Genomic DNA, 21125 nt, shown 5'->3' on the forward strand with positions numbered 1-21125 from the left:
TTGTTCTAGGCATCTAGGGTAATTCAAGCATTTGGGCTAATAGCCACTTATCAGTGAGTGCATACCATGTATGTCTTTCTGTGTTTGGGTTAGCTCACTCAGGATGATATTTTCCAGTTCCAACCATTTGCCTACGAATTTCATAAAGCCGTTGTTTTTGATAGCTGAGTAATATTCCATTGTGTAGATGTACCATATTTTCTGTATCCATTCCTCTGTTGAAGGGCATCTGGGTTCTTTCCAGCTTCTGGCTATTATAAATAAGGCTGCGATGAACATAGTGGAGCACGTGCCTTTTGTATATGTTGGGGCATCTTTTGGGTATATGCCCAAGAGAGGTATAGCTGGATCCTCAGGCAGTTCAATGTCCAATTTTCTGAGGAAGCTCCAGACTGATTTCCAGAATGGTTGTACCAGTCTGCAATCCCACCAACAATGGAGGAGTGTTCCTCTTTCTCCGCATCCTCGCCAGCATCTGCTGTCACCTGAGTTTTTGATCTTAGCCATTCTCACTGGTGTGAGGTGAAATCTCAGGGTTGTTTTGATTTGCATTTCCCTTATGACTAAAGATGTTGAACATTTCTTTAGGTGTTTCTCAGCCATTCGGCATTCCTCAGCTGTGAATTCTTTGTTTAGCTCTGAACCCCATTTTTTAATAGGGTTATTTGTCTCCCTGCGGTCTAACTTCTTGAGTTCTTTGTATATTTTGGATATAAGGCCTCTATCTGTTGTAGGATTGGTAAAGATCTTTTCCCAATCTGTTGGTTGCCGATTTGTCCTAACCACGGTGTCCTTTGCCTTACAGAAGCTTTGCAGTTTTATGAGATCCCATTTGTCGATTCTTGATCTTAGAGCATAAGCCATTGGTGTTTTGTTCAGGAAATTTTTTCCAGTGCCCATGTGTTCCAGATGCTTCCCTAGTTTTTCTTCTATAAGTTTGAGTGTATCAGGTTTGATGTGGAGGTCCTTGATCCACTTGGACTTAAGCTTTGTACAGGGTGATAAGCATGGATCGATCTGCATTCTTCTACATGCTGACCTCCAGTTGAACCAGCACCATTTGCTGAAAATGCTATCTTTTTTCCATTGGATGGTTTTGGCTCCTTTGTCAAAAATCAAGTGACCATAGGTGTTGGGTTCATTTCTGGGTCTTCAATTCTATTCCATTGGTCTATCTGTCTGTCTCTGTACCAATACCATGCAGTTTTTATCACTATTGCTCTGTAATACTGCTTGAGTTCAGGGATAGTGATTCCCCCTGAAGTCCTTTTATTGTTGAGGATAGTTTTAGCTATCCTGGGTTTTTTGTTATTCCAGATGAATTTGCAAATTGTTCTGTCTAACTCTTTGAAGAATTGGATTGGTATTTTGATGGGGATTGCATTGAATCTGTAGATCGCTTTTGGTAAAATGGCCATTTTTACTATATTAATCCTGCCAATCCATGAGCATGGGAGATCTTTCCATCTTCTGAGGTCTTCTTCAATTTCTTTCTTCAGTGTCTTGAAGTTCTTATTGTACAGATCTTTTACTTGCTTGGTTAAAGTCACACCGAGGTACTTTATATTATTTGGGTCTATTATGAAGGGTGTCGTTTCCCTAATTTCTTTCTTGGCTTGTTTCTCTTTTGTGTAGAGGAAGGCTACTGATTTATTTGAGTTAATTTTATACCCAGCCACTTTGCTGAAGGTGTTTATCAGCTTTAGTAGTTCTCTGGTGGAACTTTTGGGATCACTTAAATAAACTATCATATCATCTGCAAATAGTGATATTTTGACTTCTTCTTTTCCGATCTGTATCCCCTTGACCTCCTTTTGTTGTCTGATTGCTCTGGCTAGAACTTCAAGAACTATATTGAATAAGTAGGGAGAGAGTGGGCAGCCTTGTCTAGTCCCTGATTTTAGTGGGATTGCTTCAAGTTTCTCTCCATTTAGTTTAATGTTAGCAACTGGTTTGCTGTATATGGCTTTTACTATGTTTAGGTATGGGCCTTGAATTCCTATTCTTTCCAGGACTTTTATCATGAAGGGGTGTTGAATTTTGTCAAATGCTTTCTCAGCATCTAATGAAATGATCATGTGGTTTTGTTCTTTCAGTTTGTTTATATAATGGATCACGTTGATGGTTTTCCGTATATTAAACCATCCCTGCATGCCTGGGATGAAGCCTACTTGATCATGGTGGATGATTGTTTTGATGTGCTCTTGGATTCGGTTTGCCAGAATTTTATTGAGTATTTTTGCGTCGATATTCATAAGGGAAATTGGTCTGAAGTTCTCTTTCTTTGTTGGGTCTTTGTGTGGTTTAGGTATAAGAGTAATTGTGGCTTCATAGAAGGTATTCGGTAGTGATCCATCTGTTTCAATTTTGTGGAATAGTTTGGATAATATTGGTATGAGGTCTTCTATGAAGGTTTGATAGAATTCTGCACTAAACCCGTCTGGACCTGGGCTCTTTTTGGTTGGGAGACCTTTAATGACTGCTTCTATTTCCTTAGGAGTTATGGGGTTGTTTAACTGGTTTATCTGTTCCTGATTTAACTTCGGTACCTGATATTTGTCTAGGAAATTGTCCATTTCCTGTAGATTTTCAAGTTTTGTTAAATATAGGCTTTTATAGTAAGATCTGATGATTTTTTGAATTTCCTCTGAATCTGTAGTTATGTCTCCCTTTTCATTTCTGATTTTGTTAATTTGGACACACTCTCTGTGTCCTCTCGTTAGTCTGGCTAAGGGTTTATCTATCTTGTTGATTTTCTCAAAGAACCAACTTTTGGTTCTGTTGATTCTTTCTATGGTCCTTTTTGTTTCTACTTGGTTGATTTCAGCTCTGAGTTTGATTATTTCCTGCCTTCTACTCCTCCTGGGTGTATTTGCTTTTTTTTGTTCTAGAGCTTTTAGGTGTGCTGTCAAGCTGCTGACATATGCTCTTTCCTGTTTCTTTCTGCAGGCACTCAGCGCTATGAGTTTTCCTCTTAGCACAGCTTTCATTGTGTCCCATAAGTTTGGGTATGTTGTACCTTCATTTTCATTAAATTCTAAAAAGTTTTTAATTTCTTTCTTTATTTCTTCCTTGACTAGGTTATCATTGAGTAGAGCATTGTTCAATTTCCACGTATATGTGGGCATTCTTCCCTTATTGTTATTGAAGACCAGTTTTAGGCCGTGGTGGTCTGATAGCACGCATGGGATTATTTCTATCTTTCTGTACCTGTTGAGGCCCGTTTTTTGACCAAGTACATGGTCAATTTTGGAGAAAGTACCATGAGGAGCTGAGAAGAAGGTATATCCTTTTGCTTTAGGATAGAATGTTCTATAAATATCTGTTAAGTCCATTTGGCTCATGACTTCTCTTAGTCTGTCTACGTCTCTGTGTAATTTCTGTTTCCATGATCTGTCCATTGATGAGAGTGGGGTGTTGAAATCTCCCACTATTATTGTGTGAGGTGCAATGTGTGTTTTGAGCTTTAGTAAGGTTTCTTTTACGTATGTAGGTGCCCTTGTATTTGGGGCATAGATATTTAGGATTGAGAGTTCATCTTGGTTGATTTTTCCTTTGATGAATATGAAGTGTCCTTCCTTATCTTTTTTGATGACTTTTAATTGAAAATTGATTTTATTTGATATTAGAATGGCTACTCCAGCTTGCTTCTTCTGACCATTTGCTTGGAAAGTTGTTTTCCAGCCTTTCACCCTGAGGTAGTGTCTGTCTTTGTCTCTGAGGTGTGTTTCCTGTAGGCAGCAGAATGCAGGGTCCTCGTTGCGTATCCAGTTTGTTAATCTATGTCTTTTTATTGGGGAGTTGAGGCCATTGATGTTGAGAGATATTAAGGAATAGTGATTATTGCTTCCTGTTATATTCATATTTGGATGTGAGGTTATGTTTGTGTGCTTTTCTTCTCTTTGTTTTGTTGCCAAGACGATTAGTTTCTTGCTTCTTCTAGGGTATTGCTTGCCTCCTTATGTTGGGCTTTATCCTTTATTATCCTTTGTAGTGCTGGATTTGTAGAAAGATATTGTGTAAATTTGGTTTTGTCATGGAATATCTTGGTTTCTCCATCTATGTTAATTGAGAGTTTTGCACGATACAGTAACCTGGGCTGGCACTTGTGTTCTCTTAGGGTCTGTATGACATCTGTCCAGGATCTTCTGGCCTTCATAGTTTCTGGCGAAAAGTCTGGTGTGATTCTGATAGGTCTGCCTTTATATGTTACTTGACCTTTTTCCCTTACTGCTTTTAATATTCTTTCTTTATTTTGTGCGTTTGGTGTTTTGACTATTATGTGACGGGAGGTGTTTCTTTTCTGGTCCAATCTATTTGGAGTTCTGTAGGCTTCTTGTATGCCTATGGGTATCTCTTTTTTTAGGTTAGGGAAGTTTTCTTCTATGATTTTGTTGAAGATATTTACTGGTCCTTTGAGCTGGGAGTCTTCACTCTCTTCTATACCTATTATCCTTAGGTTTGATCTTCTCATTGAGTCCTGGATTTCCTGTATGTTTTGGACCAGTAGCTTTTTCCGCTTTACACTATCTTTGACAGTTGCGTCAATGATTTCTAGGGAATCTTCTGCTCCCGAGATTCTCTCTTCCATCTCTTGTATTCTGTTGGTGAGGCTTCTATCTACAGCTCCTTGTCTCTTCTTTTGATTTTCTATATCCAGGGTTGTTTCCATGTGTTCTTTCTTGAGTGCTTCTATTTCCATTTTTAATTCCTTCAACTGTTTGATTGTGTTTTCCTGGAATTCTTTCAGGCATTTTTGTGATTCTTCTCTCTAGGCTTCTACTTGTTCTCTAAGGGAGTTCTTCACGTCTTTCTTGAAGGCCTCTAGCATCATGATCAAATATGATTTTGAAACTAGATCTTGCTTTTCTGGTGTGTTTGGATATTCCATGTTTATTTTGGTGGGAGAATTGGGCTCCGATGATGCCATGTAGTCTTGGTTTCTGTTGCTTGGGTTCCTGCGCTTGCCTCCTGCCATCAGATTATCTCTAGTGTTACTTTGTTCTGCTATTTCTGACAGTAGCTAGACTGTCCTATAAGCCTGTGTGTCAGGAGTGCTGTAGACCTGTTTTCCTGTTTTCTTTCAGCCAGTTATGGGGACAGAGTGTTCTGCTTTCGGGCTTGTAGTTTTTCCTCTCTACAGGTCTTTAGCTGTTCCTGTGGGCCTGTGTCTTGAGTTCACCAGGCAGGTCACTTGCAGGGGAAAAGTTGGTCCTACCTGAGGTTCCGAGGCTCAAGTGTGCTCGTGGGGTACTGCCTACGTCCTCTCCGCGGTGGCAGCAACCGGGAAGATCTGCGCCGCTCTTTCCGGGAGCCTCCGTGCACCAGGGTTCCAGATGGCGTTTGGTGTTTTCCTCTGGCGTCTGGATGTGCACAGAGTGCAGTCTCTTCTGGTTTCCCAGGCGTGTCTGCCTCTCTGTAGGTTTAGCTCTCCCTCCCACGGGATTTGGGTGCAGAGAACTGTTTATCCGGTCTGTTTCCTTCAGGTTCCGGCGGTGTCTCAGGCGCAGGGGTCCTGCCGCTCCTGGACCCTCCCCTGAGGTTCCGAGGCTCAAGTGTGCTCGTGGGGTACTGCCTAAGTCCTCTCCGCGGCGGCAGCAACCGAGGAGATCTGCGCCGCTCTTTCCGGGAGCCTCCGTGCACCAGGGTTTCAACCTCTTTTTAATAATGTTTTTTAAATGGTTGTATGGATACATGGGAGGTGGACCTGTTTAGAAATTGTTCTTTGGAGCAAGTCCCATCTGTGTTGTCAGGAAATCAACAGTTCAGTTCACAGGATTCAGCAGCGGTCACTTGATCCACTCTCAAATACTTCCCCGAATACACCAGCCGTCCAGTTCAGTAGTGCCAGGGTAGCAAACAACAATCAGCAACTGTGTCTCGACCAAGCAGAAGCAGCTAGGCCTCAGCTGAATTGGCACAAGTCAGCAAGAGCGACCAGGACCAGCAGGGACAGCAGGAGAAGTTCTCTGGTGTGCCTCTCTCAGCAAAGTGAAGATCAGCAAAGCTTCAAGACCTTGCAAAGCTAGCTATGCAAGCAGCCCTCTTCACAGTTCATTAAGCCCTATACACTCCCTCCCTCTAAACACCACGTGCCCTCCACTGGTCTTGCTTTACAATGCATCTTGCTCCAGCGTGTCTGTCTGTCTTAGCAAAACTCCATGTGAGTCTGTCTCAACTGACATCACTCTGCCAATCAGATCAAGTCCGCAGAACAGGTAGGAAACCCCCAGAAGTTTTTTGGTGCCTTTCTCTCTATGGAGTCACAACAAACAGAATCTCAACAACAAAATATAAGGCAAACCAACGCATGGACATGGGTGTCCTTAGCAAAGCATCCTTCCTCACATGTCCTTTCATGTGCTTGCTTTAACGGAACATCCTTTAACCTGTGCCCACTTCAGGAAAACACTTCTTCACCTGTTTGACCCTGCAAAACACCATCGATTTAACTGACTTTCCAAAGAAACCATAAGTTTCCACTTCAATGTGGCTTACCACTTCAGGCCTTTTTTGTTATACCAGTTAAAAACATGGGCATTTTCTTTTGTATTGTTGACTGGTTGTATTGTTACTGCTTTAAACAGTATAATTGTCACAAACTGTTTCATTTTCTAGGCTTTCAAAGACAAGAACAATACTATCACTTTTGTGAGTTGATATTTCATCTTCCAACAACGGTGAATTCTCCTTAGTTACAAATGTTTCGTTTATTTATTTATCTGACTCTTTGTAGCAGTTTTGGGCTTTGGTTGTTAGGTGAGGCCAGGGTGAGCTTCTGAGAAGTATGAGAATGCTGGCTGCACCTGATGACCCACCCCACTGAGAGACCCTGAGGAACCTTGGTCCAGTGGCATTGTCCCTAAATGGGGAAGGAGTGGAGTGTGGTCATAGAGACACAAGCTCTTCTTAGTCATTTAACATAGGCTATACTAAGTTCTATCTACTTAGGTATGGCAGGCGCACCCCAGGTTTGGGGTTCCCGCCCTGGTGCTCTTGTGACCCGACCTTCCTTCTTGGTCTTAGTACCCCTAAGGACCATAGGGGTACTGTGTAGACCAACAGACTGTGTGTTCTTTGCCTGTTTTCTACCTTTCTACCTCAGTCACTCATGGTATACTGCCTTGAGAGTCCCCTTTCTGTTCCCACCCTTGGCAGTTCTCTAAGATGAGCCAAGAAAAAGTGAGCCTTGCTTCTGAAAGCTCCCTTGGCTTGTCTAACTCAGTAACTAAGGGCAAGTCCCTTAGATACGTTCTAGGGCTAGACAGACAAGTCCATGGAGACAGCTCAGGGCCTAAGAGCACACACTGCTGTTGTGGAGGACCTGAGTTTGATTCCTGGCATCCATATCAGGTAGCTCACAACTGCTTGTAAGTCTAGATTCAGGGGGAATTGGACATCTCCGGCATCCTCATACGGATATACCACGTGTAGAAGCATACCTATGTACATTCAAATACACCTGAGAAGCAGAATAAAACAAGACATGGCTACGCTAAGAGTCTACAAGAGTCACAGAGCAAAACAATGTGGGGCCCTGGGAAACTTCCTATAAGTCACCTGCTCCCTTGTGCTTAGTCCAACTGCATCTGGCCACTGATTTCTGCCTTGACTGCGCCCAGTAACTACAGGGAGGACTTGAAAGCACCTTCCGCTGCTGCACTCACATCTTTCTTTATCCATTTCATTCATCTGTTCACTCACTACATGATTGTTGGCCACCTACAAGATGTAAGAAAGGAAAATGCGACCCAACTCAATTGAGCACTGAGAGATGTTTCAAGTTCAGCTGTGACCCTTAACACCAAGAACATTCTCTATATTTCTTCCCATGACATTGTCAGGGACAGACCCATGTGGCACCAAAAGTCTCAGGGCAGGGAAGGCACATCCATTCAAGGGTTGTGTCAATGGGACATTCCAGGAGGCACAGGACTGAGTGCCTTTGTAAGGGCAAAAGTAGGAGGTGCTGTCCCTGAAGAAGCCCAAGGAGCCCCACTATCTAAACACGAGTTCCACCGAGAGCAGGAAAAGGCCAGTGACAGAGTGGGTCACCAAGAGCTGAGAAAGTGGGAGTCACTTGGAGTCACTGAGGCACAGCCAGCATCAGAGCTGTCTCCAGACCCGTGGAACCTCCTGTGGAGAGTGTGATCTAAGGGTCCTTACTTCAGGGCAGGCCTTACAGGACTGGGTTTGGAGGCCAATTGGGTGCTTGCTGCTGTGTGAGTTCACTCTGTGGTTCCTGTCCTGGTGATTATAAATTCGTGGTCACCACACACGGAAGCACATTCATGTTCATAGTTATTTACAAGTAATTTCAGGATTAAAGAAAAGTCTTTAGGTGTGACTAGTGAAGTAGAAAGGATACAATTCAGGGACGGCAGGTGGCAGAGGTACACACTTAGGGTTGGGGTGGACAATGGGAAGCTTCACACTTCCTGCATGTGACCCTCTAGCATGTGAGCCTTAGAGGACATTCAAACTCTATCCAAGCCATAGCAGCCTGTAAGTGTTGCTACACATGCACAGACACATACATGTACATGCACACATGCACTCATATGCATACACATGAACATATATATACACACATGTATCCACACATAGTGATACATGCATGCATACAAACACGAATACTCATACATGTACGCGTGTATGCCCTCAATGCACACATATGTACACATGCACACACACCCACACATAAGCACACATGCATGCATATACACATACATGTATACACACATACACTCACATGAACACAAACATACACACATGTGCATATCCACCATAGGCACAAACACATGCGTACATATATGCATAAGGCTATAGTTCTAGAGCCACTCCTTCCCAATTGTCTAGCATGGTGCCACAGGTTCTATGTCATACTGTCGGCTAGATTAAGGGTTTTAGTTAGTGAAAGATAATCTCTAGCCGCAAACTGTGCAGTTAAAACAGCACAAGTGCCACCGTTTGTTTTCACTGGGAATGTTATTAGCTCTAATGATCTGCACATTTCTAATGATTTTGTACTGATGGCCCTGAATACTTCCTAGTTACTTATTTTTAAGAGTGGAAAACAGTAGCTTCATCAGTTTGAATTGGAATTCACACTATTACCCCTAAAGTTGACTGAAGTATTAGGGAAGCACCTTATAAAATGACCCAGACTCTAAAATCCTGTCTTAGTTCGTGGCCATCTTAGACCCAAGGAAAGCAGACTGTGTGAGGGCAGCCTGGAGCAAGCCAAGAGCAGGCTTAGAAACTTGAGCTGTTCACTCTAGAAGATGGCTCTAGAGCTTGGCTTTGGGCTGGGCTGCTTGCAGGAAGTGCTGGGCATGAGTAAGCTGTCCGTGCTGGTCTGGAGTCCAGTGTCTTCAGGTCATCTCTGGAGCGGAGACATGACTGAGTGGCCTACCCACTGTGCAGATCAGATGGGCAATCTGGGCCAAAGCCAAGGTCTGAGTTTCAGCAACAGGATAACATTTTCTGGATATCCAGATGAAAGAAAATGTAGCTTGTAGCCAGCCTAGAACATGCCTAAATAGAAGATGCTGCTTTCTTTTCCCACCTTCTAAGGCTGAAAGAGAATAACACTAGTGTCACGGCAGAAATGGTGTTCTGAACAAAAGCAATTCCATCAACCCCTGAGCATAGCCAGGCTCTGTGCTGCCGTGTTCAGATACAAAGGCTGCTTTGGGTCTGTTCCCAATTAATGGAGGAAATGAGGATCATGTGACGCTTTAATCCCCAAACACAATCTAGTATCCATGCACTATTATTATTCCAACAAAGGCACTCATTCCTGCAGTTGAAATATTAAGTGTTGATCTTTAGTTACCTCAGATTAAAACCACCTAAGGCAGGTAGGCGGAGAGGGCCTAGTTTAGTCAGAATCAAGCCTCACAGAATTATCCTGTAAGGCTTTCGGCAATGATGCACTTCAAATGGATACTGCGCTGTGCTGCACCTGAACGAGAATGTCATCATGGAAGTCACTGTTAGGCTGAAAGTATTTTTTTCCAAAGATTATTAGTATAGTTGATTTCTTTCCTTTCAAATCCATAAGAACAGATGGTTTGGGGAGAATATTCAATGCTGCCTGCACACAGGAGTGGCTGCATCTTTTATGTGAGGTGGGGCTTCCTATGCGTCTGTGGTCGCTATCTGCTTAAGAATCAGCCTTATCCAGTTACTGTTATTTGATTGTGCCCAAACTCACCCAGTTCAAACTTAAAATAGTCCAGGGGTTTGGAAAATGTATTTATGGCCTTTGTGTAGTCTCTGCATCCCGCTCTACCCACTCTGATTTTCATCTTCTTCTGTGCTTTCTCCTGAGTGGAGCCCACTGCCATGGACGGACATGATCACTCCATCATAGGCAATAGACATTTGGGCTAACCCAGACAGGCTATCCTGACTGCTAAGGTATCATAATACATACAGTTCTTCAGGAAGACCGGTCTTTTTATTTATCTTGACTAGGTCTCATAGAGTGGGGCTGAACTTCTCTAGATGGGTAATTTTCCAAGGGGACATGGCATTTTAAATTCCCACCAGTCACCTGCAAATGCTGTGTCTGCTTTAGATCACGGCCAACCTCTGGCGTTACTAAGTCCCCAAAGGTTCAGGGATTTTGTTGGGTGTATAGTGTAGCATATTGTGGTTAGCCTAACCTTATTTACTTTAGTGTTTAAAACACGACGGTGTTGCTTTTCTTCTATCTTAGTGCATACACACACACACACACACACACACACACACACACACACACACACACTTTAATAAATTTATTAATACAGTTCACGGAGCACAGTGTCCCATTTAAAATGTAGTTACATGGGTTAGTACAGAGTTGCCCAAATAGCCCCATGATCTAGAACATTTCTTATTCCCTAAGGAAAGCTGTACCCACAAGAATTAATCATCATCCCCTCCTGCTTCCAATCTGAGGCAGATGAAAATCTTTCTGTATAGATCTGCTTGCTTTTGGATACGTCATACATGAGAGTCACAAACATGTAGCCTCCAGTCAGTGATGCTGGTCATTTACCACGATGTCTTCAAGGTTTATTCAGGCCATTGTGAGCACTACATTTTCTACAATTTCATGCCTTTTAATGGTCAAATAATATTTTATTGTATATACATAGTTTGTTAAACAGTTGACTTGGTTTTACTACCAACTTTTTAGCAAAAATTATACTGTTAGGATTCATGTGTTAACATTGTGTTGGGTGTATAGTGTAGCATATTGTGGTTAGCCTGACCTTATCTACTTGTTTAAAATGTGGTGTTCTTGGCTATTCTCTATACTTAGTGCATGTACACACACACACACACACACACACACACACACACACACACACACACACGGAGGTTATTGTGTGGATGTTTTGGCTTCTTATGGGTATATAGAATATACAAGTATGCTCTGCAAATATCTTATCCCAGTTTTATTTTTAGTTTTCTTGCTGTCATTGAAGGGCAAAAATTTTAAATTTTGGTAAATTGCCCCATCAATGCTTTATTATTTTATTTTAGGGTTAGCTGCCTAATATGCTCAGCCTTCTCAGGAATGTCCATCAGTTTCTACACATGCTGTGAGGAGCACATTTGTTTTCTGAGGATTTAACCAGAATCACTGTTTTGGCCTCAAACTCATGTTCCTCATTCTTCAACTTCCTGGGTGCTGGTATTACAGGAGTAGACCACATAGCAGGAGGCCTAGCATCACACTTTGAATACTACCTTGTCATGTACTGTCTTGACATCTCTGACAGCATGTGTGGGTGCTGGCTGCTACTTCCACATTCTTCATCTATGGCTAGGTTCACACTCAGTAAATCGTTCTGACACTGTGGCATTATAAAACTACACATTGCAAGTCCTCCAAAGTTCTTCTTTACAAAATTATTTTCTTAAAGTCCTTTGCTCTTCCACAAAACTTCAATATGTAGTTGGCTTTTTGATTAAAACAGCATTGTCAGTAGTTACATCATTGTGTCAGTAGTTATGTTGTCATTGTATCAGTTAGGTCTTTGTGTCAGTAGATATGTCATTGTGTCAACAGTTACCTTGGTAAACCATTTTCTTAACCCTTTCTCCATTTGATTCACAAACACGGAATTTCATTTTCTTTGCATTTTTAATTTATTTCAGTAACATTTTGGAGCTTTCAGTGCACAGGATTTGTCTACATCTTTTTAAATTATCACCAAATATTTTTATTTTAATGGAACTGTGTCTATGTGTAAATTCCCACATCTAGAATTATTTAGTAGAAAGTGACTGAATTCCCATAGCTTCTTGCCTTTCCCTTCCAGATCCTTGTTTCTTCTGTAGGCAACTGGGCTGCTGCAGTCTGTCCATAGAGGACAAACCCAGCCTGAGGTTTAGGGAGGGGACAGTGGTATTCTGGGCTTCACTCCTCATCTGGAGGAAGGTGTGGGCCTTTCACACTGGTGTTTTACTTGCAGAAGTTTTGAAGATGACAATTATTGCAGGAATCACCTATTTTTAGACTGCTAGCAATTTCTGACTTGCTGTTGTAGATTTTATTGATTTATTGATTGATCGCTTCTCCTCCATCTATGGAGATAATCAGAGAATCCCTAAACACCCTTTTTTAGTCACACTGTTAGTGGGAGTAACACTACTTGACTTTGGGAGATGCTCCACGAATCTTGAAGTTCTAGGGAAAAATCACACCTCATCACGCTGCATTTTCCTTTTGATAAAGTGTTCAAAGTAATGTCCTAATATTCAGTTGAAGATCTTCGCATCTATTTTCTTGAGGAATTTAAATCTAGCTCTTATATTGAAATGCCCTTGTTGATCTGAACTTCACAGGCAATTGGGAAGGGAGATGATTTGTGTAGAACCTTTTCAAAAGTATGAAAAAAAATTCACTGGTGGAATCAGTGGCTGTGAACAACTCCCTTTTGTAGGAAGATTTTAGCAATCAATTTAATTTCTTTGCAAGCATTTAGGTCATTTCTGCATGAGCTTTCGTAATTAGGGCCTTCTAAGCAATGTGCCATTTTACCCTAAGCTGTTAGAAACATTGACGTGCAATTTATTCCTTTACCTTACTCTATAGTGTCTGTAGACTGCCTTTTTTCTTTGAAGATTGGCAATTTCTGTCTCTTCTGTCTACCTTGGACTGTATGTCCAGAAATCTATCTTTTCAGAGGTTGACTTATGTCACTGTTGTCTTTTCCTTGTTACTGGCCCTCTTCTGCTTCATGTTTTACTTGTACAGTTTGTAGTGGAGGCCGGATGAGTCCTTTGTTCTCTCCTGTTGTCAGCATTTAACACTGTGCCGCCTTTTGCACATATCACTTTAACTTAACACTACAAGTTTTGACCTAAGATGCCATCATTTGTGAATCATCTCTTCCAATCAGGAACAACTTGATAGGGCTTTGTAATAATTTGGGTGATTAAAAAAATGTATTACTGATCTATGGTTTACTGAAACATTTTTATGATAGTTAATATGAGTATGATGCATGAATGGCATGCAACCACTGGTCAGAGGACAATATTAAGAGTTGGTCTTCTCCTTCCACTGTGGGTTCTGGGGTTCTGGAGTGCTAGGGATGGAACTCAGGTCATCAGGCATTCTGGGTAAGTGCTTTTTATCACTGAGTATCAGTTAGGCAAAATTGGTTTCCATCTGAAATGTGAGAATTCTGTTATGTTATTTCCCTATAAATGTTCCAGGAGTTATTGGGGTAAAATGTGTGTTCTGGGTGAGTTTGTCTTCACTGGGCAGAGGTGCTTCTGTAGGTCTGAAGTTCTGTCAGAGACAGAATTAATACATGGTTGCCCTAATATAGCCTCCCAGTGATCTCAGGTGGAATTCATGATTAGATGTCTATGTGAGCTTAACCCCCTTTCACAGTCACTCTCAAGTTTGCACTGGAAACTGAGAACAATCCCATGTCTCCACCTTCCTCTGCCAAGATGCATGTTGTTCTTAGGGTATTTTCTATTCTTCTTGTCTAGGGCTGGGCCTGTTTCCATGTGGTCAGGAGAACCCACCTCAACATGAAATGTGATGCAGGCTGGCAAAGACATGAACCTTGGAATCAGACAAGCCTGTGTGCAGAGCCCCACTCTACTTCTTGTTCATGTAGTCGTGGTCATGGCTTTTCCAAGGAGTTTTAAGGCTCTGTGAAACATCATCTTGATTAAGGCAGCAAGGCAGATGCATCTCAAGACACCAATGTTACTTTTTCCTGGTGTTAGGGAGCAGTGGGAAGACCTGATTCCTGACAATGTGGCTAGTTTCCTCATTAGCCCTCTAGCCACATGGGTGAGGCACTATATCCTCTGAGATTTGCTTTAATGACTAGTGGACACCCCTTAAGAATCGTACTTTTGTATCTCATAACCTTTACAGTGCAATTTTTTATGGGCTAGTTGGTGTTAGGGACAGGAAGTTAGGCAGCCTGCTGATACACAGGAGGTAAGGGCTGTGGCACGAGGAAACGGGGAGCACACAAGGATCATAGGAATGTGGGGTCCTGGCATAGGATGTGTGTCCTAATGTCGTTACTCTCTCAGAACCAGGTCTATCAAGTTTATCTGATGTAGTCCCACCTTCAGTTTCCAATGCCTGTACCAGGTACCATAAACTTGAGCACCAGGAGACACCTAGGCATGAGCTCTCCATGCATCACACAGAGGCTTCAAAGGCAGGCATTTGTTCCATCTCATCGCCTATGCCGAGTTCCTGGTAAGACCCAAACGAGTCCATCTGCAAATTATGAGAACCATTTACCACATGAGCTTTCAATTGAGAAGCAGTGAGCACAGGTAAGCTCTGCAGACGTGCAGTTCTGTGTTCATTCAGTGAATGTCTACTGCCAGGCAGTTGGTGGGCCGTGGGCACGTGAGGGTGTCCGTGACATGGGGAGGAACATCAGTGACAGTCCATGAGCTGAATGAGAAGGGTTCAAAGCATGGCAGAGTGCAAGCATCTAAGCCTGGGCATCCCTGAAGTTCCCGAACGGTAAGGCCCCGGGGCTGTGGGTTCTGGAAGAAGGGACGACCTGTGCCGAGGGCTTCCCCGGGCCCATTCCCCACAGGAAAAGGCATTCTTCATGCTAAGTGTCTCAAGTACTGTGTCAACAAGCTCAGCTCAAGATGAATGAAGCTCTAGGAAGTAATGCCCATCTCACAGACAATTCTCCAAAGAAAAATTGACAATGATCCAAAGAAGGACAGCAGGTCAGGCTTGTTGATGCGTTTATTGTGAGCTGGGAGTCTGGTAAAAAACTAGAAAATGACCATGGTGTAACAAGGAACTTAAAAGGAAGAGTCGGATTGGTAGCTTACATACATGGATACAGGAACAAATTGGCACACCATGTTAAACATTGTTCCCAACACTGTTTACAGAAGGCAATTCTAATTTGGCTTGCTAAGGGAATGAGTTATGGCTGGGCTAACTCTTAACAGAAGAGCAGCATGCTATGAGTCACACACAGTGAGTTTCAAAGTGTAAGAGTTTCATATTAAAAACTGGGTAAAGGGAGAATGACTTGATTGTAGTTGTAAAACTAATACATTCCCATTTAAACTCTGTTCTACAGTCCGAGGCGAGTATAAATGTTAACAGAACACTGTTAAATCAAATCTCAATGCACGAGAACCAATTGCATCTCTACTTTAAATCTTATCAACTTTCCAAAATTTCATACTAAAATATATTATTGTATTAATACAAACTACAGTATTATACACTACACTGTGTAATAAATAAAGAAATATAAAAATAAGACACATAAATATAAAAGTTTTCTAAAACTAAAAGTACGTGTCAGTAAGAAGGGTATTAATACTGCCAGGCTTGAAGACGTACAGTACAAAAATGTTGCACAGATCTACAAACTAAAAGAAATAAAATAATACTGGTAGGTAAAAATCAGCTGCTGTTCATCACCTGGGTCCGTAATAACTAACATTTGGAAATGGCTGTGAGCCAAGAACCAATGGCTTATCCATGTCTGACACGCAAGTACATGGACTAAGTAGTTGGAGAATTTCCCTTTTATTTCTGTAGAGATTTCTGAGTCAATCAACGTAACATGAATACTGAGGAACAGAAGTGTGAAATGTCCCAGTGCTTCAGCTTCTCTGACAGAGTCAGTGGTTTGAGTTTTATTTGGGAATTTTGACACAACAAACAAATCAACAAATGCTAGTTATTGTAGGCCACACACTGAGTGAAGGCTGTTACAGCCTTGAAACACTGACAATGGCACTTACAGCACATAGGTCTTGCTTAAGGCCAAAGGGACACAGCGCTTCCTATAGATCCTTCATAGTTGCTGTCACGTACGCAAACACAATCACGAACACTGATTCTGCCGCCTCTGCCGTCCTCGCCACATCAACACTGGCCGTCCCTGCAGTCAGAACTCAAGGACAACCTTTGAACTCCATTTAAGATCACACGAGTAAGAAACTCCCGCTCCTCTCTCTGCTTCCTTAAGGCTAGCGATGCACGTTAGATGGCAGCATGGCATCTAAGGTCAGAGGTCCTACCTCCTGACTGGTGGGGTGGCAGCAGGTAGCCAGCACGGTCTGAACTGCTTTCTACTGCTCGGTGAAGGGAATTCTGTAGTGCAGAAGTTCTCACATTTAAAAAAAACATAATAAAATACTGAAGTGGATTTAGCATATGTTTACCAATAAAAAATTATAAAATTTCTCCCATTGTACAGCTTAGAATGAACAACGTAAGAGTGATAATACTGCCAGCCAAGCCAGATGCCCATCGAGCTTCCTGTAACCTGCTGAGAAACCTTTGTTTTCTAATCTGCTTCATGTTACAAACTTGTTCCTAACTTTGAAAACTGCATGAAAAATTACTAGGTTTGAGGTTCAGGCACACCCGGATTTTTTTTTTTTTTTTTTTTTTTTTTTTTTAGTATTTTGTTTTTCAGTTCTGACATTACACAGTAGTGAGCAGGAACCATAGCACAGGAGCCATGTTTCCATGAAAAGCGTGGGTAATATAGAGCAAATTTCATTACCAAGCAGGACTTCCTTTTGGAAGAGCTCCTAGGCTTCATTTGTCTTCTCTTCAGACAGTCGCTTGCTCTCGCTCCCGCTGGCCTTCTGCTGGAAGCTGCCTGCCTGCTGAGCCGCTTCCTCCTCCACTGCACCCCCAGTCTTGGCTGCTGCCGCCTCATGCTCAGCTTCCTCTGCCTCCTCTTCCTCTTCCTCCTCCTCTTCTTCTTCTTCCTCCTCTTCCTCCTCCTCCTCCTCCTGTGGGTTCTCACATTCCTTGTCTTCCTGCAATTCTTCCATTTCTTTATCCTCCTCCTCCTCCTCCTTTTCACTGTCTTCATCCTCTTCCCTTGTCAAACTTTCTCTCTCGTCCGAGTCAGCCTGTGAGGGAGATGCCCGGGCACCAACAAGCTCAGTGGGCAGGACTTCCGGCAGGGCTTCCGGCCCAGTGTCTTCCTGCTCCATGGCATCTCTGTCTTCAGCTCCTCTCTTGCAGTAGGAGTAGCGGTGATTCATGTGTTGAGAGTAAGACCCCGAGTGTGAGAAGCGCTTGCCACACTTGTCACATTGGTAGGGCTTTTCCCCAGAGTGCAGTCGCATGTGCTCAATCAAATGATGCTTGTGTTTAAATGCCTTTCTACAGATTCCGCACTCGTGGGGCCTCTTACCTGCAAGGTAAGAACGCAGCTATGAAACTGAATACTGGCAGAAGTAAACAGAGTGCTTGGGATGTGAGGGGACATTAAGACTATGAAAGCGAAGGGCTATAGTTCCATGCTCAAGAAACTGGCAGGTCCCCAACTATACTTATGGTTCATCTTTTCTATGTGAAAATTCAAGGCTACACAGTGCTTTGCAGATGAGGTCAGTGCTAACTGCATAAGGCTGAAAAGCCAAAAGTCCACACATCAGGACCACATGGCAAAATGTCGGCCATTGAGGCCCCCATGTGCACAGCAATGGTCTCAGGAAGAGGAGTTCTATGGCATTTGATGTCTCACGGATCTTTTTACGTATGAGCAAACTAACACACATGTAGAGTTTATGTAGAAGCTGTTATGATATCTAAACCAGCTTTTGCCCCGCAGGGCGATCTTGTCCCTGATAAGTGGGTGTGGCCTGAGCAGCACAGGAGACATACCACGGCAGCAGGCATAACCAGGACTGGTGACTTCTAAGTACAGCATAAGCACTTAAAATCCAGAAAGGACTTTTGACATCTCTTTTTACAGCTAGGATGTCATTTTAATTTTGATATTACTGGTATTTAACTCTTTTTAAAGAATTAGGAGATTTTCTAATTTTCTCAGTAAATACAAGTAGAGGGCATGGTCCTGAGCTTTTGTTAGAGAGGTACAGCTTTCAACCCCAACAACAGTGCAAGTGTCACACTGCAGAGTGTGATGAACACTTCTCTTGTGTCTTGTCACCAGAGGGAATGAGTTACCATGGTTGGTAAGAGGCTGACGGTGTGTATGTGCCTGGGTCCTGCAGCTGCAGCTGAAGTGACTGGTAAGGCAATCACTTGGGGTTAGTTACAATGAAATGAGCCTTTCATCTAGCCATCTTGTTGGCTGTGCAGCTCTTACTGCTAGGAGCCTGGTGCTAAACTATGGACATTCTGGAGTTGTCCAAAAGCTATTGAGGCTTGAGGCCAGTCGTGGAGGGAGTTCTCAGACCACAGGGGCCTGCTTCCTATCTGGACTTCCCAGGCTGCAGAGACACACTTACTAAAATAGACCAGCATGGCTCTGGAGAGAGGGAATTGGGAGGGGCAGGCCAGCAAGCACCTTCTGTAAAAGCCCTCCCTGGTGAAGCAAGCATCTTGGGACCGGCTGCCCTCTGTCCCCACTGCAATCATTCAAATCTATCATTGGTATGAGTAGAAACAACAGCTTTCGGCACCAGGCAAGTGAGGGATCTCTGGGTGGAATAAAACATCATCTAGAATGCCAAAGTTTGATTTTCATCTTTAAAAAAAAAATCCTTTTCAATCACAAAAAATGTAAAAGTCTATTCTTGGCTCACAAGCATCAGAGAGATAAGTGGAGCCTTGTTTGGTCTGCAAGACATTGTTTGTAGGTCCTAGGTCAACCTAAGGACTGAAGTGTTCTTAAAATCAAGTTCAGTTTCTTATGCAGAAGTTCTTTCTTTTAAAAACCCTTAGGTGACCAAGAGGCCAGCCTTGCACCACTTGTGAAGTGAAGACCAAGGAGCAGAGCTGAGAGCCTCAGATGCCACAGGAAGGTTTCCTGTGCCCTGGGCCACAGGCGGCTTCAGAACCTTGTGCCTGTGTCCCCCACGCACCTGTATGCTCATATTTGTGTCTCAGCAGGGAGCTGCTCTTCTGAAATATCTTGTCACACAGGTCACATGCGTACATCCCATTCTCTGCCTTCCGAGTTTTCTTTTTGGGTGGCGTGCAGTCAGAGTCATTCTGGTCCTCCACGGAGACTCCTTCTGAGCTAGTGTCTTGTCTTTCATCCTAAGGGGAAAAAGAAGATTAAATGTCTAAGAAAAAGGTTCACAAGCAATAGGGTCAGTGAGATGGCTCAGCAGACAAAGCCACAAACACAGATCACCAGAGTTGGATCCCTGGGATCCACATGGAGAAAGGAGAGAGCTGACCTCTACATTGTCTCTGACCTCCACGTGTGAGGGGTGACATGGGAGGCACCCCACTGCCAATAAATAAAGAAATGTAGGAAGATCAGAAGATGCATGAGAAAGAAATCATGTTAGACATCCACCAGAGCCCAGCAAGCCTATGGGAGAATGACTGCAGACAGCTCCAGGGGCACTAGCACACTACAGTGACTGCACACGGGGTGCTAGCACACACTACAAATAGACACAGAGAGACTCAATGAGTCTGGGAACAACATAGAACAGGGTATAGCAAAAACATCCCTCAACTGTACCAAAAAGAGGGGCCAATCAGATGGTCAGCTGCCACATTTACTTTGTTCTAATTATGATTTTACAGTAGTTTTGCAGAAAGGTTTAATCAATGAGCTTGATTCCCAATTCATTATTTACCATAGTTTTAACAAGAATTCTGAGTTTCACTAAGTAAAAATTAAGATGTAATGTTTAGAAAATATCTTTAAACTGTGTCCTCCATTCTGGAGGCCTTTGTGCCAGCTCCCTTGGTCTGGCGAAGAGGGTTTTGCTTTGGCCCATACTTTCCCTGAATGAGGAGGGAAAGTGTGAGAGGGAGTGAGACTTTTAAATGGGAGCTGTGTGTAAAACAGAACCCTTATGATTGTCATAGAATATACACGACACACCACAATACCTGAAGACAGTCTCAGGGAGGTCACTTTAGGGGAAGGCCCTTTTCTCAATGGAATAATTCTGCAGAGAGCCTCTTGCAGACTAAGGTCAGCTATGACCTTTGCATCTCTTCTAGAGTTCTGCCTCTAAACTCTCTCTGTTCTTCTGAAAGCTCTCTATGACAAGCAAAGCCACTCATTTGCTTGTCACTATAGCTGCCAGTGCAGAAGTGACTCTATAGTTTTTTGATAGTCAGTCATTTGAAATGGTAAAAGCTCTGTTTTCTTTAAATTTAAACATGTATCAAGAAGGGCTGGGAAGATGGTGGATAGTGGGGACTCACTAGACAACCAGTCTAGACAAAATGGTAGGCTCCAGTTCAAGGAGAGACCCTGTCCCTAAAATCTGAGAGTGATTAGGAAGATAGTCACAGTCAATCTCTGGCCTCTACATGTACACTCATGGGTGGACACACCTATACATACACAAGTATACAACACACACACACACACACACACACACACACACACACACACACACACACACCAGAGAGCTACTGTCATTGGTCATGGACATGGTTTCTTCAAGAGTCACTACAATTCTGGGAACACCCATGAAAGGCAGTATTGAAGGGTCACAGGACATGGAAGTAATTGCAGCTGTGCCTGCAGTAAGATCAAACAGGTATCTCTGGCATTTGATTCAATTAAGAAAACTGATAAAAAAGTGGTGACATTAAGCCTAGTGACATGGCAAGATTCTGAAGAGACAGCAAGAAACAGATAGTGCACTCCTGGCCACAGCCATGCCTCATGAATACCGAC

General features: G+C 42.9%; 1 protein-coding gene across 11 annotated transcripts in view; it reads right to left on the reverse strand.

Moving 5' to 3' along the window:
* Positions 1 to 15238: 15238 nt before the first annotated feature.
* The window catches only part of Zeb1 (zinc finger E-box binding homeobox 1), a 166826-nt gene continuing 160939 nt past the window's right edge, over positions 15239 to 21125 (reverse strand). For all 11 annotated transcript variants that reach the window (XM_087589887.1, XM_087589884.1, XM_087589886.1 and 8 more), the window contains 2 exon segments: positions 19333 to 19510; positions 15239 to 17693 (listed from right to left, as the gene is read on the reverse strand). In XM_087589887.1, the coding sequence (XP_087446013.1) occupies positions 17077 to 17693; positions 19333 to 19510 (795 nt within the window). In that variant the 3' untranslated portion in view covers positions 15239 to 17076.

Source organism: Rattus norvegicus, chromosome 17, assembly GCF_021556685.1.
Source record: "Rattus norvegicus strain SHRSP/BbbUtx chromosome 17, alternate assembly SHRSP_T2T, whole genome shotgun sequence".
NCBI classification, from domain to species: domain Eukaryota; kingdom Metazoa; phylum Chordata; class Mammalia; order Rodentia; family Muridae; genus Rattus; species Rattus norvegicus.